This window comes from Terrapene carolina, unplaced genomic scaffold, assembly GCF_002925995.2.
Source record: "Terrapene carolina triunguis isolate 2854851 unplaced genomic scaffold, T_m_triunguis-2.0 Scaffold247, whole genome shotgun sequence".
Lineage (NCBI taxonomy): Eukaryota > Metazoa > Chordata > Testudines > Emydidae > Terrapene > Terrapene triunguis.
In genome coordinates this window covers 3395994-3420056 of record NW_020664598.1, presented here as the reverse complement: position 1 = coordinate 3420056, position 24063 = coordinate 3395994, and the positions used below count along the sequence as shown (strand labels likewise).

Sequence of the window (24063 nt, the reverse complement as noted above, 5' to 3'; positions counted from 1 at the left end):
CCCACTTCGTCAGACTCTTTCGTGGGTGAATACCCACTTCGTCAGACACATGTCTGACGAAGTGGGTATTCACCCACGAAAGCTTATGCTCCAATACGTCTGTTAGTCTGTAAGGTGCCACAGGACACTTTGTTGCTTTTTACAGATCCAGACTAACACGGCTACCCCTCTGATCATTGACTTCAGTGGCCTTTGGCTCAAGCCTTTACTGCATCAGTTACGACAGGGATTATAGCATGTGCAGTGGCAGCTCCACCCTGGGGGGGGATCCTGGGACAACCCAGATGCATGACAGACTGGCCGCAATGTGTAAACAACTCCAACCAGCCCAGTTAAGCCCTGAACAACAAAGAGGAAGATGAGGAGGGAGTATTTAACATCCCATCCTAGCAGCAACATGCCTTCAATTCACAAGGCAAATCAATGGACAAGATTGGCAGAAGGCTATCTGTAAGAAGAGTGGGGAAGGTGCATGTTCTGAAATTTAACTGGAAGATACAGCTCTGGAAGGGAGAGGTGGGGTATCTAAGAGAGAGACTGTTCAGAGTTAAAATGTCCCCACTGCACAGAAATCCAAAAGGAGGAAATGAAGGGCCAGAATTCTGCAGATGAATATATATTAACTTCTAACCACAAGTATTTAACTTCAGTTACTGATTATGGGGCTGGTGCTAAGACTCACTAGTAGGGACAGCCAGACACTCCAAGGAGGAATCCTGCTCCTATAATGCAGGAGAGAGACGGGAAGCTGACCATCCATGCAATCATAAAACCCCTCACCCACAAAGGGAAAAAATGGTTCAAATCAGCCCACCCTGCAGGACTTTACTCGATCACCAGTGGGGGTCAGGAGGAAATCTCTCTCTCCACCCACACCTCTAAAGTACAATATTGCATAATCAGGTGAACTGGGGGATGGGAGGGGTTCCCTTCTGAGGCCTCCAACTGTGGCCACAGAGAACAGAGAAGCAGATAGGACTGATGGTCTGATAAGGTCATCAGGAACTCATACAAGTGTGTCTCTATCACACTGCCCAAAGGGTACAGAGAAATTAATATTGAGGAGCTGGTAGAGAGGGGAACAAGTGGGGCAGGTTGTGTCCTCATCAACTACTACGGAAAATGGAGCACAAAGTAATTTAGTTGTTCAGCTAGAAAGCAAGCTTTTTTGGCCACTTCTTATTCCAGCCAATCATGTTCCACAAAGCTTGCCCGGTGGTGGGAGGATATGACCTCACACCCCTCCCCACACTCCACAAAAAACCAAAACAAAACAGGGTCCACTCTTTCCTAGGGCTCTGCTTCCCCTTCACCACGTGTGTTTGATGCTTCATAAATGGTTATTTGTGAAGGGGAAAAAACCTGGTCCAGTTGATCTTTGCTTTAGAAAATGGTTTGAGAGAATGAAATCCGAGCCAGCCCCCGCCCTCCCCGAGTCATGACACTCACACCCACAAAAGCTACTGGGAAGTGCCCAATTCTGCACTGAGCACCATTCAGGAAGTGACATGACTTCTGATTCAATAAATAAAAGAAAGGTTCCAGGCTGCGCTGGGGTTGTTACAGCCATTGGCCTCAGGGAGGAACTCTGGGGAGGGGGCCTCTCTTAGAACTCGTCGTCAGAGCTCAGCAGAAGGGTCTTCTCATTGTCCCGGGCACCCGAGCAGCTGTGGGAGCGCGAAATGATGTGGCTGCCATTGCGCCAGGGTGGGCCATGCTCCAGCGTTGACTGCTGGGTGTACTGCTGGTAAGCGGGGGAGAAGTTGTGGATAGCGTCTTGGACGATGTCATGAGGGTTCATGGTCTCCTTGAGGCTGCTGGAGATGCTCTTCATGGGGGCGCAGCGACCTGCCAGGCAAGGTGGGAGAGTGCAGTGAGAAAGACAAAGCCTTAAAAATCAGAGAAGGGAATTTTCACACAGTGACCCACAGCCCCGGACACCCTAGCACCTTTTTCACAGGCTGCCTTCAAATGGCTTCAAAAGAAGTGCCGTAAAAATAGTACAAGCTTTCAGGGGCACACCCCCAGCATTTGGAAGAGGATTGGTCACAACTGGCCAAGCAATTCCACTTCAAAACAGCAGACTGGAGACATGCAGTAGGAATGGGCCGCACACAAATTGCTGACAATCCCACCCTGCATCCTCACCCTGGCTGGTGGGGTGTGTGATCGCAAGGCACAGATTGAGAAGCATTTCTGTAAGGGATTTGGAGAAGGCACAAAAGAGCAAGAGGAAGGTTCTAGGAATTCGGGGGAAATATGGGGCTTGCATTCATTAGGAAGGACAGTGGCTGCAGACAGGACTGAGGGGTTCACCACTGTGATGGGCGGCAGAAAACGTTTACAAAGAGAAGGGAAGCTAGGAAGGAAAGGAGGGAGAAAGCAACAGAGACGGGCCCTCTGCATGGGGCGAGGGATGTGTGTGTGTCTCACACAGCAGCAGTGATGGATGCTGCAGCTGGGCCAACTCCATATGGGAGTCAGTCAGGCCTGACGGATGTGGGGAAATTACAGGGTGCAAGACAGAGAGGTACAGAGCCTCCTATCTTGGAATGCTACGAATCCCATTCCTCTCTGAACTGCCAGGGGCATCAGTACCCACATGAGCTTCTGAATTTGCTCCCTGCTCCAAAGGATGAACTCCCCAAACCATCAAAGCATGCCGCTTATTTTTGGCGATAAAAGGGGGACTGTCTCACAGGTGAGGCTGATTGCTTCAATATACACGGCCCCACTCCCACCCTTAGACCTGTGTACTGAGCATATGGCGTTCTTCATACGGCCCAGGGTTTTAGCTAGACCTAAAACAATTAAGTGTTTCAACGCGACTGATAAGACTCTCAACCTGCTAGCCCCACCAAAGGCACTCCAGGCTATGAAGTTATGCCACTGCCCTGTTAGGCGACCTACGATACGGGAACTCTCGAGAAGCTGCATTGAGGAAGGCAAGTTCCACACACGGGATGGCAGCAGGAATCTGCCAGCTAGTGCTTCGTAGGGAAGGGTTAGGAGGTGGGAAACCAGTCTGGACAGTATCCCGGTTAAGAGCGACTGAAGAATACACAGAGAACACAGCACCTACCATATGGCCCATACGATGGAACGGCTGCGTCAGAAACCAGTAGCCAAAGCAAGGGAGACAAAGAGAGAAAGGAGAGAGAGAGAGAGAGAGAGAGAGAGAGAGAGAGAGAGAGAGAGAATGGGAAATAACAGGCTGAACAAGCAAGTTATTCTCAGACCCGCCACCAAAACATCCCCGCAGTGCTGGGTAGCAATTTAACCATCCGTTTAACACATGCAGACTCTATGGCTGAGGGAGGGCAGGATCCCTCTAATTTCCACCGCAAAGCCCCCTATTGTTGGAGTGACCTGTCCTTCCAGAGCCTCCAGGCTTGCTGGGATGGAGTGGTCGTGCCATGACTTTCACATGCCATCTGTGCATGATGCAGATCCCATCTCTAAAGGGAAGGAAGCCACACCCCTTTATTTAGGGAAGGAGGGAAAAACACCATGACAGACTGGTACAGCGGTGGGCACAAGAACATCCTCTCTTCACTGGCCAGCTTCCAAGTCCCTCTGCTGATGCTCTTTCCTTTTCCCAAGAGCAGGGTCTCTGACCCTTCTGTCCTCAGAATGCCACTGCAGGAAGATCCCCCTCCCTCATGCCAAGGGCACACACTTCCATCTCCCTCAGTTTGAGGGAAACAGGAGCTTCCTCAGACCTCTCCCCCGACTCCCTTGTGTCTGCTGCCCAACCTGAACATGTGGTGTTCCCCCACAGAGGGGCACAGGAAAGAGGCCACTATGCCATCCTCTGACAGGAGACTAATTCTTACAGGCCTGAAGTCTGTAGCGAGCTGTTCTGGGTGGAGTACTGGGGAATTGAAAAGGAAACACTGAAAATCAAACTGTGTTCTGCCCTGTAGGGCCCTTGCACACAGTGTCTGTGCAAACGTAAGTGGAGAGAGAACGCTTTCCTGAGTATCCAGATTGGGAGCCTAGGACCCAATAAACCAGCTACACCAAAGTGTACGCATGCCCTCCCATGGAGGCTGGCTCCCGTACCTTGTGCGTCAAGTCGCTTGTCTGCATAGACCTTATAGGTGAAGGCATGGCGCAGGGCAAGGGCTGCGAAGAACATCTCCACGCAGATGATGAAGTCCTGGTAGCCGGCGGCCACAGTACCTTCGCCCACAGACACGTTGGCCGAATGGATCTTGGGAATGGCACCACACTTCTCAAGAATAGCCAGCAGCATCCCTAAGCAGGGCAACAGATTCAAACACAAGTGAGGGGGGAAAAAAAGGTTGACCTCACAACTCCCCACAGAATGAGCATGGCCAATTGTCTGTGCACATGTCCAGGCAAACTCGTTTAACAAAATGACTGCTACAGGAAGTTAGCTGGATGCTCCCATTCATCCTGTCAGCGGCGGCTCCAGGCACCAGCGTTCCAAGCGCGTGCCTGGGGTGGCAACTGCGGGGGGCGCCCTGCCGGTCCCTGCGAGGGTGGCAGTCAGGCTGCCTTTGGCGGCATGCCTGCGGGAGGTCCGCCGGTCCCGCGGATTCGGCAGCAATTTGGTGGCAGGTACGCCAAAGCCGCGGGACCGGGGACCTCCCGCAGGCATGCCACTGAAGGCAGCCTGCCTGCCGTGCTTGGGGCCACAAAAAAGCTGGAGCCGCCCCTGCATCCTATTTTGTAGTACAAGGGAAAAGCAGCACCTTGTGAAATTAAATAGCAACAAATTTGAGCACAGATAGCACTTAAATAGGAACATTTTTCTAATCACAATGTATAAATGAATCGCACAAGTATTGGGCAAGTACATGAATTTGAGTTTTCTACTTTCTCTGTAGCATGTGACAACGTTGCTAATGCCATAGCAATATAGTGGACTACACAGACTATTAGTTTGTTCTGATGGAGTAGCTCCTTATTTCTATGTATCTTGCCCTGATCCATTGGGGGTTCTGCAGCTACATTACATGTGTTTCAGTTGATGTGTCATTTAGCAAAAAGGTATATGAGCTTGTGACTGAAGATTTGTTGATAATCTTTAAAAGAGACCCATCATTTCAGGTTTGTCACTTTAAACAATACAATTGCAGTATGCAAATAAACTCATCCCAGCTGCATCTTGCCACTGGCAGAGCTGCCCAAGGCCACCATGAAACAAGCAGCTGGTTTGTGAGGCAGGTGTGTGTCAAAGACAGTGGGGGAGGAATAAAGATGACAAAGGGGGAGAGAGCTTCTCCTGGGATGAACAACCACGTACTAAAGGATCACAAGAGAGAGACTTGGTGGCTACTCAACACTTGTTCCATCAGCTTTTACTTCCCCGGAGCCTCTCTAATGGGATCTGCAGGCTAGGGAGAGGAGGTGCCTCACCTTGCCAGAAGGACAGGAAGATGACGGACTTGACCATGAAGAACTTGAGAACAGGGCTGTAGGGGCTGAGCAGCTCGCGTGTGGCAAAGTAGAAGAGGAAGAGCGCGTAGAGCGCCAGGCTGACTGAAATATTGTAGATGATCGTCACATAGAGGTAGCCGCGGGTGACACTGAAATGAGAGGAAACACAAACCCTCTGCAGCTCACAAATATCCTCCATCCCTCACCTCTTCGAGACAAGGGTACAACATTCCTTTCCCCTCTGGCACCCCCACTCAACCCCTTCCCTGAGGTAACATGAAACCCATCGGCTCCGCTCTCACATGCCTCCTTTCCCCTCCACGCCGCCCTCCCTCTTCTCATGCACAGCCCAAGAGCCCCCTTTCTCCACACTCCCTCTCCCCACCAGGACTCTGTGCAGTCACTCAGACCCCAGGCAGCCAGGCCCTTTCCTTCACAAACGCATGGAACATCAGGCCTGTGAGAGGCTTGCTTGTTGGAGAAATCCCATGACACTAAACAGTTTGCTTACTCGAAGTCACCGTCCCGGTACTTGCCAAAGGCCTGGAGGATGACTGTGCTGATCGCCATAAGGGGCTTCACCACACAGAACTGCAGGGTGGCCTAAGGGAAAGAGGAATGAGATGGAGAAGGAGAAAGAACAAGTGCCATATACACACACACACAGGCTTTGATCCAGGGGCAACCAATACCATGTATCAGTCACCATCAGAGCAGTTCAACAGCATAGTGTAGTTCCAGTCCTAACAATTACACTGGTCCCACTGTTCCTTAACTGCAGTTCTCTGGGAGTAGAAGATGAGAAAGATTCATATCGTGTGCGTCCATCTGGCTGCCCCTCCTCCACCACAAGAGGCGAAGCTCACCCCTGGGCTGGAGGTGGCAAGAGACTGCTCAATGACAGAGTCGGTTCAGATGCTGGGTTGCAGTAGAGGTAGGGAGACCACCCATCTTGTATTTTAAGTGAAGGTCTTTAACTGGGGCCTAATGTTCTGTGACCAAGTCCAGTGAGGAGCTATTGAGAAACGTTTGATCAGATAAAATGCATGTTTCCAGGCAATAACCACACATGATCCTACCCTGGGGCATGGTACACACACGATTCTGTATAATGAACAAAATGTTATGGAATGGTGTCCTGGGATACGGGTGGGGAGGGGAAGAAAGGACTCTGGTCCATATTTTTCATCACCATATTCTCTGTCTGCTTGCAATGCAGGTGGTCACCTTACATGGGAGAAAAGAGGAAACAACTCCAGACTCTTCTTAGAAAGGGATAGCTTGGCAAATGAAACCGCGTAAGGTGGTTTCAGATACCACAGTGACGAGTGCTGTCTAAACGCCTAGCTAGGTTAGATCCGTTCTGCTTTCACTTGCATGAGCTTAGAGTCAGTCTAGAAGGGAGAATCGCCCTGGAGGCTCTCTAGGACTTGAGAGCAGTTCTGTCTGCTCCATCATGTGTCCCAGCACTGAGCATGGCCTCAACCTCCACCCCATCACGATTCCCTCCCACCCCAAAGCTAAGCAGTAAGAAACATTTAACTTCGGGGAGAGAGACGAAGCTGAACTTCATAAAGGTCAGAGATGGGGGGAGAGGGGGGAAGACCCTAAAATTTTAACTGGAGTCTCCCTAAAGCAGATCAGGTAAGAGTTTTGCAAGGTGCTGAGGGGGGTAGAAGGAAGGTAAAACCAAAGGGAAGGTTGCTGTTGGTAAGACACAATTTGCTAGTGGTCATAAGACTTCAAGGAGATAAAAAATCCAACACAAGCCAGTAGGTGAGTCACCAAGATGAGACTTGAATAAGGTCAAGCTAATTGGTAAACAACAACTCTGAGCTTCCTCTCCCTCCAGTCCAAGGATTGTTTAACTATTTCCCTGCAATCCAAACCACACACTTTTGTTTTTAGGCACTTCCTGGGGAAGAAAGCATTAAGACATATGGGAAATGCACTGAGGGCACATGACCCAGACATCATGAAGGTCACTGGGCACAAGTCGGGAAAGAACCTCTGTGTAATACCCTGCTGTGGAGATAAGTGTCTGCCCAGGCTTTTAGACCACACCCGCCGCTGTGGCCTCTGAGGGGATCTACAATGCAACAGAAAATCCACAGCACCAAGTCTCAGAGGCCAGGTCAATTGACTTAGACTAACAGGACTCAGGCTGCGGCGCTAAAAATTGCAGTGTAGACATTTGGACTCAGGCTGGAGCCCAGGCTCAAACTCCACAAGGGGGGGGGGGGGGGCTCAGAGCCTGGGCTCCAGCCCAAATGACTACACTGCAGTTTTTAGCCCCACAGCCCAAGCCCCACGAACCCGAGTCAGCTGCATCTGTGCCACGGGTCTTTTATTGCAGCGTAGATGTACCCTGAGTGCCCAAGATACACATGGCCAATACAGACGGATACAGCAGACGCCTGTCTGAGAACAGCCCAGTTCAAGAGAGGGGAGGGGAAGGATAGTTGCTTGCTGAAGAGGCCTTCAGCACTAACAAGGCTGATGAGACCCGACAGGGTGACACCACTACCAGACAGGCTCAGGGTGGGGCCGAGGATGGCCAAGGTGTTCCTTTTAACAGGGTTTCCCTCAGTGGGTCATCATGGAGATAAACTGGGCAGTCAGGTGGCCCTGGAAGTTTTCCTGCTCCCCAGTGCTGGAATCCCAAGGAGGTCCCAGAGGCTGGGCTTGGTGCCACAGATTGCCCATTGAACTGCTGTCAGCCCAACTTCCATGGAGTGAGAGGGAAGTGCCTCACATCCCTCTGGCAGGCTAGAAAGCGGTGCTAGCAGTTTGCAAAGGGCAGTTGCATCTGGAAGAATGGTCACCACGATGCAGGGAAGTGAGGGAGCCTAGAAAAATATCCATCTAAGACGGAACTGTCAAACCCTCAGCCCGCTTGATCGATTTGTGGAACCTGCACAACATATTCAGAGTTCACAGAATTTCAGCCTTCATTAAAACAAAACAAAAAGTTGCTAGTCCTCCTGGTTGAGAAGAAAACCTTCCAAATATGAACTGAGTGTTACCCACGTAGTGATGTCGGCCTAAGTCTGCAGACGGTCTGAAACAACAGCGCTGAGAGGGGTGAACCACCCTATGCCCTGTTAATCTCACTGGGGTGTTACTCGAAAGCCAGCTGACGACACTTTAAATGTCAACATTAGCTATTTCATTGCTCATAATTGTAAGGGGGGGAAATGGAGAATGGTGTGGGAGTGAAGCCCAGGTGAGGAAGGAATTAGGAGTTCCTTAGGGAAGGAAAAAACAGAGGGAAGAATGGAAATACATAAAGGCAGGCAAGAGGGAGAGAAACAAATAAAGGAGGATAAGGAACGAAGAAATAGCCACAGTCCTAAAGGTCACTACGCTTCCCAGGGAGTAATGCTGAATGCGATAGTCAGGCGGTTTTCACTCTTTATCTCAATGCAAACTTTTCATTGAGCTCAGATGGAGCTCTGGTGCAGAGTAAGGGCAGCAAATGGGCCTAAATTCATAGTGAGACCCAAAGACTATAATTAAAAATGGAATTCGGCCCTTTTTCAGAGAATGAAAGCAACGCCCCAATCTAACCAAACCTGTTTCAGTTACTATCTACAGAGAGATCCTGCATGTCACTCTCAGTAGCTTAGCAAATCTCTACCTTTACTGCTACCTTGTGGCAGTCAGCAGTGACAGCCTCCTGGACCCCATGACCGAACACAGGACACGGATTTGTCGTCATTTAGATTTCTCTCTCTTCCTGACATACCCACTTCATCATGCACCCCCCCCCCCCGAGTGAGCAATATGCTGGAGAAGTTCCTCCTGCAAAGTGGTGTGTCACGATGATCAGACTCCATACTCCCACTCCTAACCACACTGGCAAAGCTGGGAACTCAAGAGACACTTACACAACTACTGGGGGTGTTTGGGACCCAAGAAGGCACCAAGTTCTCATAGGGGATCTGGGACCTGCCCATCCCAGGAGGGGAAGAGGAAACAAACATCAGTTCCTAGGGACTCCTGGGGTTTGGAAAAAGAACAGGAGTACTTGTGGCACCTTAGAGACTAACAAATTTGTTAGTCTCTAAGGTGCCACAAGTACTCCTGTTCTTTTTGCGGATACAGACTAACACGGCTGCTACTCTGAAACCTGGGGTTTGGAGTAGATCCTGTAGAGAAGATAGGTCATTTCCCTTGCTAACCGCCTTTCTAGTTTTTGGGTGGGCAGAGCAACATGGTATATCTGCTTCAGCGCTATTACAACATAACAGATTTATTCTCGCCCACCAAGCTACGTGCCTTTCTCAGCTCGATCTCATAAATCCACTGAACAGAGGTTGGTCCAAAGGAGCCCTCATCTCAGAAACTCCATGGGCCAGGCATTACTACCTCCTCTCCTGCTTCTTGCACACAGACCAGCTTTCTTCAGCCCGTACCTGTTTGCAGAACCTCAGGAATCCGATGGAATACGTCTTCCCCCACAGGCAGCAAGTCCCATACATGCAACTGGACCTGAAAATGCAACACAGCAGGACAGCCAGAGGGCAGAGCTCAGGATATGGCAAGCAGGGAGATGCAGGCCCTTGCCTGCCCATCTCCTCCCCATGAAAATATAGATTCTTGCTTTCACCAGGCCTAATTAGTCATCACCATAGCGACAACAGCCTTAGTCTCCTTCAGAGATGCAGACACGAACAGAGGTGTGGTCTTGCACTCCTATCTCTGCCCCCCCAAAACCGATTTTTGGCAGGGAAGTTGTTGGCTAGCATGGTCTGGCGCTAGAAAAGGAGAGCAGGCAGCCACAACCAGCATAGGCTAGGGAAAGGAAACACATACTGGGGGGAGGGGAGAAGAAACTACAGGGGAGCCAGGTGAACATGAAAGCTCTACATAGGTAGGCTCAGTTCACATGTGATGATCTGAATGGCCTCATCCAGCGTGAGTGGATGCTTGTAAATCCGTTTGAGTCCTGTGTGTAATGAGCTAGGTGGTATCATCCGATCCAGTTCCAGGGTACACTTATTGCACCACACAGTTTCCAGTGGCAGGGGTTAAAACAAATCCTGTGATACAGAAGCCCCCAGGGAAGGATGGGCGAGAGTGCTGTAAATAAATAGACTTGGAGTACTCACTCGATAGATTTCCCTCTGATCTCAGACATGATGGAGCTCTCCCCCCCAAGGTACTCATAGCAGAGGCTGAGGAAGTTGTAGATTACAAAGGCTGCAAAGACAGATTAACCAGATCAAAATCATGACGCCCACTGAACGGGGACAAGCAGCTGGGGTGCAGGGGAGAAGCAAAACCAGCAGTAATGATAATCTGTGCAGTGCCTTTCATTCTGAGAATCCCAGACTGTTTTTACAGGGTGCACTCCTCCTCCTGCTTCAGCAGTTACATGGCACTCTGCGTCGAAACCCGGCAGGGCACCAAGGCTAATGCCCCTACTCTTCCCAAAAGTGCCATGGGACTTTTAGCCACCACCACTCTGGTCAAGGCCTCTGTTTTACATCTCCTCTGTAAGATGCCCTTCCCCGACTCACAGTGCTCCTTAGGACTATTCTGGGGCATTAGCCTAGTACCCACTCACATGGAAAAGCATCCCTAATGAATCATCCATCTCACTTCTTTCCGCACCCTCCACTCACCTTTGAGGTCTCTAAACCAAGGCTACGATTTTGTTACAGAAGTCACGGAAATCACGGAATCTGTGACTTCCAAAGCCCTTCATGACTTCAGCCCCTGGTGGCTGGGGGGACCCCCACAGCTCCCTGCCACCGCAGACGGCAGGGGGACCCTGGAGCTCTGAGCCCCCATGAGTGGTGGGGGCCCCCAGAGATCCCAGCCGGCCTCCACAGCAAAATCTTAGGGCTGGTCCACACTGGGGCGGGGGATCGATATAGGAAACGCAACTTCAGCTACGAGAATAGCATAGCTGAAGTCGACGTTTCCTATATCGAACTAAAAGTACTTACTTTGGGTCCACGCGGCGCAGGCAGGCTCCCCCGTCAACAGCGCTTCCTCCTCTCGGCGAGCAGGAGTTCTGCAGTCGACGGGGGAGCGCTTCTGGGATCGATCTATCGCGTCCAGATGAGACGCGATAAATCGATCCCAGAAGATCGATCTCTACCTGCCGAATTAGGCGGGTAGTGTGGACCAGCCCTTAGCCTTACAAATGAGGCCCTACCCAGCTTAGGACAGCTGATGAGCAAACAGTCTCTCCTATGTGATCTGAGTGCGGGCACTCCCCCTGCTCCCCACAGGGAGACCCAAAGAAATGGAGGGGTGATCTGGTGACTGAAACTTTGTTTCACAGTTTATGGCAAAAATTAGAACCTGTAGTCTGCCTATTATTCTCCACAGAAAGGTGTAATATTTTTCACTAACTGGGGAGATGAGTAAGGGCTTTACATCACCCACCAGGATGCATCCCTCATGCAGTACATTTGCTGCTTCTTCTGGATCACCCCTTACATGAGGAATGCTCTCCCCTCTTCAAGACTCACCTCCGCTGACACCTACACTATATTGCCAACTGAAAACAGCCAAGTGAATGGCGGGGGCGGTGCCAGCCTCTTCCTTGCCATGAGGTTCCGCCTCTCTCTGTGGCCCCGCCCCTTCCCCCCCCCCCCCCCCGGTTCCCCCCTCCGGGCAGACCAGAAGCCAGAGCTGGGCAGTCTGCGGTGCAGGCTGTTTGCAGGCGGCAAGAGCCTCCCAGGTAGGGGAACCAGCTCTGGGGCGGACAGAGCCCTCTGGCACTTGGGGAGCAGCAACTGTGGGGGGCAGTGCCCCTGGAGCCCGGACCAGTGCAGGTCAGTCTGGGCTGCTGTGGGGAGCCCCAGCCCATCCATCTGCCCTGGGTGCCACCCCCCGGTGGGTGGGGACACGGGCTGGGGGCTGCTCTCAGGCACCCCTGCGCCCCACCCAGGCTTACTTCTCCACTGCTGCTAGAGCTGGGTGCCCGGCAAGCAGCCGCCAGTCTCTCTGCTTTGCCTTCAGAGCTAGGCAGCCAGAGAGTGGCAGCTGCTACAGGGTGGCTACAGGGGGGCTAAGGCAAATTTTGGGGTGGCTATAGCCCCCGCATGCCCCCTCAGCACCGCCCCATGAATGGCTGGTAGGGACTTTCATTTATCATAGATAATGTAATAAATGACAAGCATTTAGCAATGCACATGGCTAGCCTATGTTAACCCGTTCTCATTGCCGTTTCCCTTATTCTAGTCCTCCCACCTCTCTCCTACTGTTACAGCTACTCTTGTATCCTGATTTAAATTAGACTATGAGCTCCCTGGGGCAGGGTCTGTCCTACTCTATGTTTGTACAGCACCTAACACAACGGGGCCCAGATCCTGATTGTATTATGGGTAACATCAACATGCCTTGAGGAAATAATAAACTCAGGAGAGAGACACCGTACCCAGGGAATTTCAAGACAAGAACAAAACAAAATCAAATGCATAAGGCCAAGAATCTGTCCTCAACAAGGAGCTGGATACCAGACATCAAAGAGGTTATCCCACTTGAAAAGACATCCATGAACGGAGACAGCTTATGGACTTTCACCTCCCCTGGGCCCTTGTAATCACCCAACTATGCCCTTACACAAAGGGACACAGATCCCATGAAGAAACACCCCCCAAAAATCTAACAACAGGATTAGACACAACGTAAGCACTTCCAGACATTTTTAGCACAACAGAATAGTACAGCGCATAAATGGCTATGGTCTACCTGCTTCTATTTATACAATAAGGCAAACTTGTATTCCACCTGTAATCCTGGTTATTGAACAGGCCCATTGACTATATTTCTGTAATGATTTGGGGTATTGGTATCGATGAAATAACCAATTAAAAAAACAACACAGAAAACATTTATTTAAAAAACCTGTGGTAAATTACCTGGTCTGCAAACTTCCTGCATCTCCCTTAACTTTAGGCCTATGAAGGCAGCTCTCAGCTACTGGGGGAGGAGAAGCTTAGCTTCTCATATTGTTCTCCAGTGGTGCTCTCCACTACTCTCCGAAGTGGTCACACTCACTGCAACACCAGCTGCCCATCCAAAAGCATTGGGAAGGAGGTGAAATCAGAGGGAGAAGAATGGGGACATTTGCCCCCACTCTCCCTCTACAGTCCCCAAAAGAAACAAGTGCTAATTATTAAAGATGGCTGTGCTAGAATAACAGCGCTTCCCCTCCTAGCCCATATTCATCTTTGTCATCAAAAGTACTTATCACATCACCACAAAAGAACACAAACTCTTATGTCACAGACTGAGGCCCCAGGGTTTCATGTGTGTGGAGGCAGGATAAAAGAGCAGGACCAAAAAAGTATACTCCACCCGCCAAAAGACACACACCACAGAGAACCACCCATGATTGGTACAACACAGATTCCAAGTTTAGTGATGGATTTTTTTATTCGTTACTATTTTTATTGTTTTCAAGTGGAGCTATTCCCCAAGAGTAAAAATCTCCACTGAACACGAGAAAGATCTCCCTCCCACCCTCTCCTGCTTTTCCTGGGCATAGTTTTGAAACTGTTTAGAGAATACACAGGGGCAGGGGACGCACCTCCACACAGCACAACAAGCGGGCGAACTTTGGAACGCAGGCTGACCCCTTGAGCAGATGTTGCGATGTTTGCAAACTCCCTAGGCAAGGCGGAGGGGATAATAGCCGTTGCTAGGAGAGGAGTTTCTCAGAGTAGCAGGCTTCCTGCTAGGCCTTTACACACAAACACAGGGAGAGCAGGGGAGAGAAAAAATGTCCTCTGGATTGTGTGTATGAGTTTGCCATCTGCTATTGTATTTTAGTGCATTGTCACTGGTCCCTTGAGCAGATTAACTTGTTGACACACCCAGGGGCCTCTCTCCCTGCAGCACAGATCTCACTAACAACAAACCCTACAAACAAGGTGCAGTTTAGTCAGGACAGACAGACAGACAGACAGACACACAATAATAGTGGTCCAACAGGATATTCTGCCACAGAGTACAGCCTCTCCCAGGATACTGTTGTGGGGCTAGGGGGGAGAGGGTCCTTTTTTGAATGGAGTGAGGGGGGTAGATTTTAGAAGTGTTTATTTCAGAGACTGTGTTTCTTTCTCATATGCCTCAAGGGTGAGTTTTCCTTTCCTAGCCGGGTGGGTCACATTATTAGAAAAGTGCAATAAATAACAGATATTGATCCTCACACCTTTCTGCCCGTAGGATCCCAAAGCACATTACAGCTCTCTCTCACACACCACTGAACCACAGTGGCTACTGTAGTGGAATGCAGCAGCCATTCTGTGCCAGGGAAATGATGCAAACAGTTACAGGATGGGAAGAGAGTAACATTGCCAACAGAAACTGCAATGGGGATTTAGGGGCCATGTGAGGAGGGGCAGAATACAATTGGCCAACCTGAAGTCTGCTCAGGTGTTGGGGAGACCTTTGGGATCTTTAACATCGATAGGAGTTCAGACCTTCCGTTTTACACCTCCTCTCAAAGAATGAATACAAGTCTGCCATGTGAGAAAATCTCTTCAGAAGCTTTGTGTCTTTCTAAACCGTATCTTAGGGCAATCCCAATATACCCTGTCACTCCTACAGCAGCCAGGAGGACAGAAGACATTGTTCCCCAGTCACTAAGCCAGGCTTCAAACCATGGTTCTAGTTCGATATCAGTACAAATCACAGCCATATGACAGAAGTACGCCCCCTCCACGCTTCCTGTCCACATGCAGGACCAGTCCCTGCGCTCCAGCCTGTAACAGAAAGCCCCCATGCTCCGCCATCCCCGCCTTACCTTCGTAGCAGTCCCGCACAGTGCCAAAGTAAACATAGTACTGGTCATTGGTGAAGAAAAGGAGGCTGAGCCATGAGTCGAAGGCGTAAATGGGCACAATGAAGAGGATCCGGACAATGTAGCGCTGCTCATTGGGGCAGCTATAACAGCGCAGATGCATGTAGATCTGAATGGGGGAAGATGGAGAACAGGATCAGTGACAATCAAACAGAGGAAAGGGTGGGACTGGATGGCCACGGGGGACAGAGAATGGAACACAGAACCCCTCACTGGAGCAGGTGATCTAACGCGACCTTAAGATGGCAGGGATAAAAAACTGTTACTTTCTTATGGCCACTCGCAGTGGCCTGCGTGAGGTGAATTGGGGGCTGCAGTCCAGTTTCTAATGAGATGGGATTAAATTCATTTTTATTATTTTTTGCTCATTATTACCAAGTGTGGCCTCACATTCTCTTGTTCATATTTAATTCCCAGACAGTCCATCCCAAGACTCTGTTATCTCCTTTCAGGCACTTAAGATTTCCAACCCTGCAACCTCCTCTTTTCCTCAGCCGTATTGGACTGAGCACATCAGGCTGTCACCATGGTTAAGGCCCTCTTTACCTCTGAGCAGTTTTATACACTTCCCCATGACTTTTTCATGAAAGAACCCCAGAAAATTCCTTCATATAGGTTTTAAGTAGATGGAGAAGCCCCAAACCCCACTGCCTGCTGGCAAGAGTCATACTATTGCTTTAACATAAAGCCATAAAATGCCAGTCTCTTGCCCTCCTACCAGAGCAGTACAATTCACAGCTCTGAAATTGGACTCTCTACAGCGCAATAAAGTCATAAAACTTGTGCAGCCTGATAGCCAATAGAACTTCAAATTCTCTGGTCACCCAGGAACATGGGCTAAGACAACTATGATGTCACAATTCTACCCACTCCCTCCAAAAATCAGGGGGTTCATTAATCATCTCAAAATTAAACTGTCACACCCTTAAAAAAAATTCTCCCCCAGAATATCCATCTTCTAACAACAAAGTTCACCTTTAACAAAAAATATACACCCAGTATGGCAACACTGAATTTGTCAACTTGAAATATACAATCAACCTTCCTTAATGGCCAGGACAAGTAAAGGACTCCAGGCAAAAGCCTGCATAAAGAAAAAGGTCTGACAGCATGTCCTGATGGTCAATGGACACAGGTTTGGTTGAACCAGCAGGGAACATGTTCTTCAGAGGCAAAAACCAGAACACACACAACAAACTAGCGTGATTTTTTCTTCTTACCATCCAGTTACTCCTTCAAATTCCTCTCCTCCTGTTCCATATCACACCCTCTCCAGTATGGCTCCCAGCCCTTGCACTCAACTGAAACTGATTTCACCAAAGTCTTTAAAGACCTTTTCCTAGCCAAAGCTCAAAACCAGTACAGCATCCTCATTCTCCTTAACCTGTCAGGCACCTTCAACAGTCAACCACTCTCTTCTTGAAATCGTGTCCCTTCCTTGCCCCCCTCCTGGTTCTCCTCCTACCTCTCTAATTTCTCCTTCAGTGTCTCTTCCTCATCCCCCCTTCCAGCTTTCTGTGAGGATTCCACAGGACGCTGTCCTTGGTTCCCATATCTTCTCCCTTTACACCTTGTCTATAAGCAATCTCACCCGCAAACTCAAACTGAACTAACACCTTCATACAGATGATTCATAGATCTACCTCTCTATTCCAGACCTATCTCAGCTTCTCTCCTCATGGAAGTCTAACTGCCAGTTCAAACTCAACAGGGCTAAAAGAGAGTTCTTCATCTTCACCCCCATCCCTCCTTGCTACCTCCTTTTTGGATGACTGCAGATACCACTACCATCCTGTCCATCACTTGGGCCCATAACTTGGGTGTCTGTCATCTTTGACTCAGACCTCTCTCAGACCAACATCCTCACATCCAGGCTAGGTCTAAATCATGCAGATTCTTTCTGCATAACATCTCAGATACGGCCTCTCTTATCTGTCCACATGGCTACAACTCCTCCACGTTCTCATAATCTCATATCTTAATTACTGCAACACCCTTTTCTCTGGCCTTGACAAATGCAATCTTCCCCTGTTCATCCATTCAGAATGCTGCTGCAAAGATCGTTTTCCTAGCTCGTCACTTGGACCACGTCACCCCTCTCCCTGAATCCCTCCACTGGCTCCCTCTTTTCTACCATATCAAACATAAGCTATTTGTATTCACTTTCGAGGCTCTTTATGACCTATCCCGACCCCACCTATCATCTCTCATTCAGTATCAAAAGGTCAGCTCTCGCCTGCCGTCAGCCCATGTCGCCAGCCTCCATCCCCCACTTGTTAAATTCTGAAACAAGCACCTTTGTGCACCTCACACTTGGCAGAAGCTGCCCGTGAACATTCACCAAGCTACCTTGTTATCCACCTTCAAATCCTTCCTCAAAACTCTCCTCTGCTATGATACCTATAAAATACTTGATGGTGAGACAGCTGGTGTGCTAAGACCACAGCCTGTCATACTGACCAACATTGTCTCATTGTTTCTTGTACTACCGTCTCGCATCTTATACTTAGTTTGTAAGCCCCCTGGGGCAGGGACCATCTCTTTGTGCTGTGTTTGCACAGCGCCTGGCACAGTGGGGTCCTGGTCCAGGGCTGGGGCTCCTAGGCACTATGATCATGCAAATAATACATAATACCTACCCACCCCCAGTGACACTGAGCGTCTCCAGGTTTCCCTCTTAGAGTTACAGGGATGTCACTAGAGCCTTTCACTGTGTGCATGATCACAAGAGCATGTCAGGCAGGAAATGCCATATGACAGACCAATGACACATTTAACACAGTCCCCTGCCTCTGACATTTAGCAACACTGGATTCTGAAGAGCAGCGTTTCTCAAACTGGGGTCCCTGACGGCACCCCAGGGGGTCCGCGGGCCACACTGATCAACTCCTTCCCCTCCCTCCACTCCTCTCCCTCCCTCCCAGCGCCTCCTGCACGGTAAAAGTCCAGCGATGCAGCAGGGCTAAGGCAGGCTCCCTACCTGCCCCAGCTCCGCAATACTCCTGGAAGCAGCCGGCACGTCCCTCCGGGGCAAGGGGTCTCTGCGCATTGCCCCTGCCTAGAATGCCGACTCTGCAGTTCCCATTGGCCAGGAACTGCGGCCAATGGGAGCGGTGGGGGCGGTGCCTGCGGGCAGGGGCAGCGCGCGGAGACCCCTTGCCCCCCCCCCGCCCACCTAGGAGCCGCTGCCAGAGAGAGATGTGCTGGTTGCTTTCAGGAGCCACCCAAGGTAAGTGCCGCCTCACACCCCTCACTCCCTCCTGCACCCCAACCCCCTTTCCCAGACCAGAGCCCGCACCCAAACTTCCGCCCAGAGCCCGCACCCTGAGCCCCCTCCCGCACCCAAACTCCCTCCCAGAGCCCGCACCCTGAGCCCCCTCCTGCACCCAAACTCCCGCCCAGAGCCTGCACCCCTCACCCCCTCTGCACCCAAACTCCCTCCCAGAGGCGCACCCCCTCCTGTACCCCAACCCCCTGCCCCAGCATGCTGAAAGTGAGTGACGGTAGGGGAGAGCAAGCGAGCGATGGAAGGAGGGGGGATGGAGTGAGCGGGGGTGGGACCCCAAAGAAGGGGTGGGGCCTCAGGGAAAGGGGCGTGGCCAGGGCTGAGTGGGGAGGTGGGGCTGGAGAGGGTCCCCAAAATTTTTAAAATCAAAATGGGGTTCCTTGGGTTGCTAAAGTTTGAGAACCGCTGCAGTACAGAACAGCAGAAAACCCTAGCTGTGCAATGCTGTACCAGGGGAAGAATTTTTCCCTACTTCCAGCAGGTGATCAATGTGCACCCTGAAGCAGGAGGCTGATAACACTTATTGTTACCTAAGCTAGTGGCACTACAGGTGTTACTCTTATTCATCAGTGACTAATCTCTTTTCAAACCTCCCTAGACTATTTGCCTCTGCAATACACTGTCATTTTCCAACTCCTACTCAGCTCTCTGGAATCCAACAACACAGAGGTAAGGAACACAGGTTGACACATTTCAGGGCATGTATTTCCCACTGTGTTACAGTCCACATGATGACTACATTAGAGAAGAGGATGTTGGATTGGACTTGTGCTGGAACCCAGAGAATACTGGATGAGATAAGTTGGCCAGGCGTTGCCCCAGAAAGAAAAGGAGAAAAAGCAAAACAAACATTTCCTGCTACTCCTTTCCGTAGCAGAATTCAGCTAGTGGAATTCACTGGCACGGAAGGTCGTCAAGGCAGGCACTGCTGGCTGGATGATTTAAAACAACAAACGGCTGATCATTTAATGAACTAACAGCTGACATAACTACAAAATGGCCAGCTAAGAATAGAGGGTAATTAAGCCTCATAAATCATGGCACAATCTCATCACCTACATATCCTGCCCTGTGATGGGATGTGCACCCCACACTGGCCCTGCAAGAGCCAAATTGGACCAGATGGGCCCAATCAGCTAATTAGGCAGCAAAGGAGTGGGGAGCTTTAGGCTGGAGGCAGCTAATTAGAGAGAAGCTCACCTGCGAGAGACAGGCAGGGTTCCTACAAAAGACAGGAAAATGGAGACAAAAGAGGCAGCAGGGAGATGGCTGCATTCATTCCCTGGGAGATGTGTTTGAGTAGTTGCAGAGATGAGTTGCCCACAGTTACTCCTTAGGAGGAGGAAGTGAAGAGACTAGCAAACCCAGAGGAGTGGGGAGGGCAAAGAGGTATGGAAGTGGCTCAGGGAATGGACCTTGGCTGCTGGGTAGAGGGTCCCTGGGCAGGAACCTGGAGCAGAGGGTGGGCTGGGGTTCCCTGCCAGCCATTGCAGTAGTGGCACTATGAGACAGTGATGCAGAAGACTGCCTAAGCCTGCTGGATAGCAGGAACCTTGATACACTTCCCCTGTGGAGGGGAAACCACAATAGTGACCTGACTAGAGGGCTGAGTCAGGAAGAGGACAGCTGTGGCTCCTAGGAGCAAGAGAGGAGCTGCAGAGGAGAAACGGATGGGGTGTAATTGCTGGAAGGGCGTGACTGAGCTAATCTCCAGAGATGCCAGGAGGTGGTACTATCCAGTGGTGAGTAGAGCCCCCATCACATGCCCCCACCTCCACTTCTAGCACTACTCAAGAGGCCAACTGTATTATTGAAGGGGAAGTGGGTGTTCACATTCCTCTGAAAGAACAGGTGTGATGGATTGGGAGCAGCTCTGTAATAACTTATAAAGACCATATGGTGGTCTGGTAACTGGGGTGTTTTCTGTATGATTATATTGGCTTAACACAATAGAGGCTGTCAGAAAAACAGGCAGGAAGGAAAACAGCAGCTCGGGATAAGCCACCTCTCTGCAAACACTTGAGAGGTGTTAAGGGACAATGCCAGGACTACTTGCTTTGAAGATTTTGGCTCCTCTCTAGGTAACCATACAAAACTGGCCTGAACCAGGAGAGGAAAAGGCCTGCAGAACACTGAAGATTGACAGGACTCGGGCAGGTTTAAAAAGGAACACTCTCAAGAAAGGGGAGGAGTTTCAGGGGAAACAGACTAAGACTCCTGACAAACTGCTGTAGGGGTCTGAAGAAGTTAGGCCTGCCTGGATGGCCCTCAGGGGGTGGCAGGCCAGTAGGTAAGAGATGTATGTAGACTGTTAGTGTTTAAATCCTTGTTCTCTACTTTTTTTTTTTTTTTTTTTTATAATAAACAGTACCTTCGCTTTAAGACACTGACTGGTCACAGACTCCCCAAGTGAAGAACTGCAGGTGCCAGAACACCATGAGACCTGCTAGGTCAGTTCTCCCTACCATTATTGCCTAAGAGTAGGAAAGCTGCAGAATTCCTCCCGAGGAGAAATAAGGCATGAGGCCTAAGACCTGAAGAGGTGCACTCAGACCAGAAAGGGGACAGGTTTGCAGCTAGCCCAATAACTGTGACAACAGGTATTAGCTGCTGCTAAAAGCAGGAGACCAGACTGAATGGGCTAATGGCCTTACCTGGAATGGCTATCCCCTTGTGCCTCCGCTACTGAGAGCCAGGCAGAAAGGTGTTTGATCCTCTACATCCTTTATAATGCCCTCCCTTTCCTCACCTGCCTGTGATCTGGGGCTCCTTGCTAGGCAAAAGTTTGATTATTACAAGCCTGAAGACAAAGGGAAAGATGAAACATTGTATAGGCAGGTACCTGGCCACTGCATTCTTAGGTACAGAATGGTGCCATCTGCACCAAGTCTCAGACTCGCATGTTTCTCTTCCCCAAACACACACAAACACTGCTCCTCTCCAGGGAGGTGGAGTTCTGTTTCTCTTGCTGCTTCCTCCTTATGTATTAGCTCTCAGGGAACAGAGCTGATCATTAAGCAACACGGAGTAGACATCTCCACAACTCTCATTGCCCTTCTACCAACCCCCTGGATCCACCTGAAGCAAAAGAACCCCTCTCAAACATTCCCTTGGTACAGTTTTGTGCAGTACTGAGCACAGTTACCTTTACTGAGTTATAGGTGGTGAATAATTTGCTAGCCTAGATAATTGCCAAGATGCAAGATTAGCTCACACAGTGACTCCTCAAAGTGGAGGGGTGAAAGTCATAAACTGAGCTAGTGATAACAGCAGGAATGATTCTAAAAAAACCCCTACAGCTGGCAGAGACACCCCTCACACCATGTGTATTCACCCAGTTGGGGGGGGGGGGGGCAGACAGAGTTACAGGGATCAAACACCGAGATTCTTACCTGATGGCAGGTGATGAGCAAAGCTGTCCACACAAAGAAACCTGAGATGGCCTGAGCAGCAGTGGTCATTAGGAATATTGGCTGCTCCATAGCCGTGGGGCTGCCGTCCTCAGACATCCAGGAGAAGTTTGGGGCTGCAACTGGGGTGGTGGCAGGGGAACCCAGCTCGGGCTCTGACATGACTCCAGTCACCACTATCATTTTGCCTTTTGGGAAGCAGTTCCACCAGGGTTAATACAGAGCTGCCTCCAAGCTGAGCCCTGTCAAACCCAAAGGGGATACACAAAAAGGCAGAGATTAATCTCAACCGAATGGACGCAAAGGTAAGAACATTCTGCATTTATACCATGCTTTTCACATGGGATCTTAGAATCTGCCCAAACAGAACTCAGTTAAGCATTCACAGCACCCTGTGAGATGGTTAGGTAAGGACATATAAGGATCACTCACAGCCAGCTCTAGGGTGAAACCCAGCAGCTATTTAACAGCACAAACACCACCACCCTCCTCCTACAAAACAGTTTAGGCAGGAAGTGAAGAATACTGTATCCATCTGGTACTACAGAAGAATTCAGGTAGGCAGAATTTAAATTGCCCAGGACACCCCAGTAAACACACCAACCCTTGACAGAGGTGTCTGAGTCTTTTTACACTGAATGGCCAGAGCCTTAGATTTACATCTCATCTGAAACAGCACCACAAGCAGCCCAACACCTGGTAATGCAGAGGGGAACTTGTTCAGCATCAACTCCAAAGGCAAGCGTCCTTTATTAATTACCAACACCACTTGGAGTGCGTGTACACATGCCAAATGCACATACTCCTAGAGTCACATTGCTAAGGCCACGCTGCTTCCAAATCAGAGGCTTGCATGTGTGACCAATAATGTTCCTGTTACCTATGGAAATAATTCTATCTGCTTTCTTCTCACTTTGCAAGGAGAAGGAAAACAAAAGGTAAATTGGGGGAAATAGCTGGGGGTTCCTTTTACCTAGTTTATTCATGAATATAGGTAACCAAAATTTGAAGGAACTTTAATTTATTAATCTCTCTAATGAAATGCACTGAACACTGAGAAGAAAACGTAGTACATGGATCTGCAGAAGGATTGGAATTTTTTTCCTTCTTCCAGTTGCTGCACTTTTTCTGAAACATTCCCCTTTCAGACTGAAATTTTCTATGCTTGGTCTCTACCCAAGGGTGATTTTAATAATAAAAAAAAGTTTGAGGGAAAACAGTTCAGCTATTTTTGTGCATGAGAACATACTTTTCCCATTATATTAAAAAAAAAAAAAAAAAATCCTTGTGACTTTTTATTCAAACAACCCTGCAGGAAAAAATGGCTGAAGGTTTGAACACAAACTTGGATGGAAGCTGTTCTCATTAAGCAGCAGGACCTTTGCTGATTCTGGAGGAAACTGGTTTTGATTTGACAGTGTTTAAGCCTTTGACAAACCCATATTAAGACAAGCAATAGATATTTCTACAAAGCTCATAAGGTGTCTATCTAGAAAGGGTTCATGGCAGCTGCATCCACGGTTAACTCCATGAACAGTCCCGTCAGCCATGATATTGCAAAGCTGTAGGGACTGAGGGGGCTCATGAGAAGTACTTCCGCAGATCTTGTAAGAGGCGAAGGGGTCAAAAGAGGGCTCCTGCACACCAGCGCAGTCTATGCTAAGAAACTTTTACCACCCTAACTAACACTGCAGCTGCACCAGTACTAGCAACACTGCGAATCTTAGTACAGATAGGGTTTTAATTGCGCGTGACTCCCCCCCCCCCCCCCCCCCCTTTTTTTTTTTTTTTTTAAGTCCCACGTCCCCCTGCAGGGATCAAGTTTAACCAAAATGGTGCTAAAAACCACATTGGCAGCCTTAAACACATCCATTCTAGGGATTCCAACACTGCTAATGCTGACCCAGCTGAGCTCGTGTTAGCCACAGTGTGGAAGTTCAGATATTCACCTAGTGTAAAAGGACAATTTCAAAAAACTAGGACCACAATAAGAACCGCTGCCACCCCTGCAGACCTTGTAAGCCATGCAAGTGTCAAGGGCGGGTCTTTGGACTTCATTAGTTGCAAAGTAGGGATCCTTGCTCCAATGCACCTCAGGGCCTCTGCAGATGAGGAAGATGCTAAGCACC

At 49.6% G+C, this 24063-nt stretch overlaps 1 protein-coding gene across 1 annotated transcript; it reads right to left on the bottom strand.

The window, feature by feature from the left end:
* Nucleotides 1-1515: 1515 nt before the first annotated feature.
* TMEM184B (transmembrane protein 184B) lies at nt 1516-22136 on the bottom strand. The gene is made up of 8 exons (XM_029912827.1): nt 21917-22136; nt 15182-15347; nt 10524-10614; nt 9828-9903; nt 5921-6012; nt 5389-5558; nt 4066-4260; nt 1516-1848 (listed from the first exon to the last, which is right to left on the bottom strand). The coding sequence occupies exons 1-8, from the start codon at nt 22115-22117 to the stop codon at nt 1607-1609; spliced, it is 1233 nt and encodes a 410-aa protein (XP_029768687.1). The 5' UTR covers nt 22118-22136; the 3' UTR covers nt 1516-1606.
* Nucleotides 22137-24063: the final 1927 nt, after the last annotated feature.

What these genes read in the sequence shown, in the direction of transcription:
- TMEM184B (XM_029912827.1), bottom strand. Translation starts at nt 22,117, where the DNA reads ATGATAGTGGTGACTGGAGTCATGTCAGAGCCCGAGCTGGGTTCCCCT. An exon ending in TGCTCATCACCTGCCATCAG is followed by an intron (nt 15,348 to 21,916) that starts GTAAGAATCTCG and finishes TCCCCCATTCAG; the next exon opens with ATCTACATGCATCTGCGCTG. An exon ending in ATCAGAGGGAAATCTATCGA is followed by an intron (nt 9,904 to 10,523) that starts GTGAGTACTCCA and finishes TTGCATTTTCAG; the next exon opens with GTCCAGTTGCATGTATGGGA.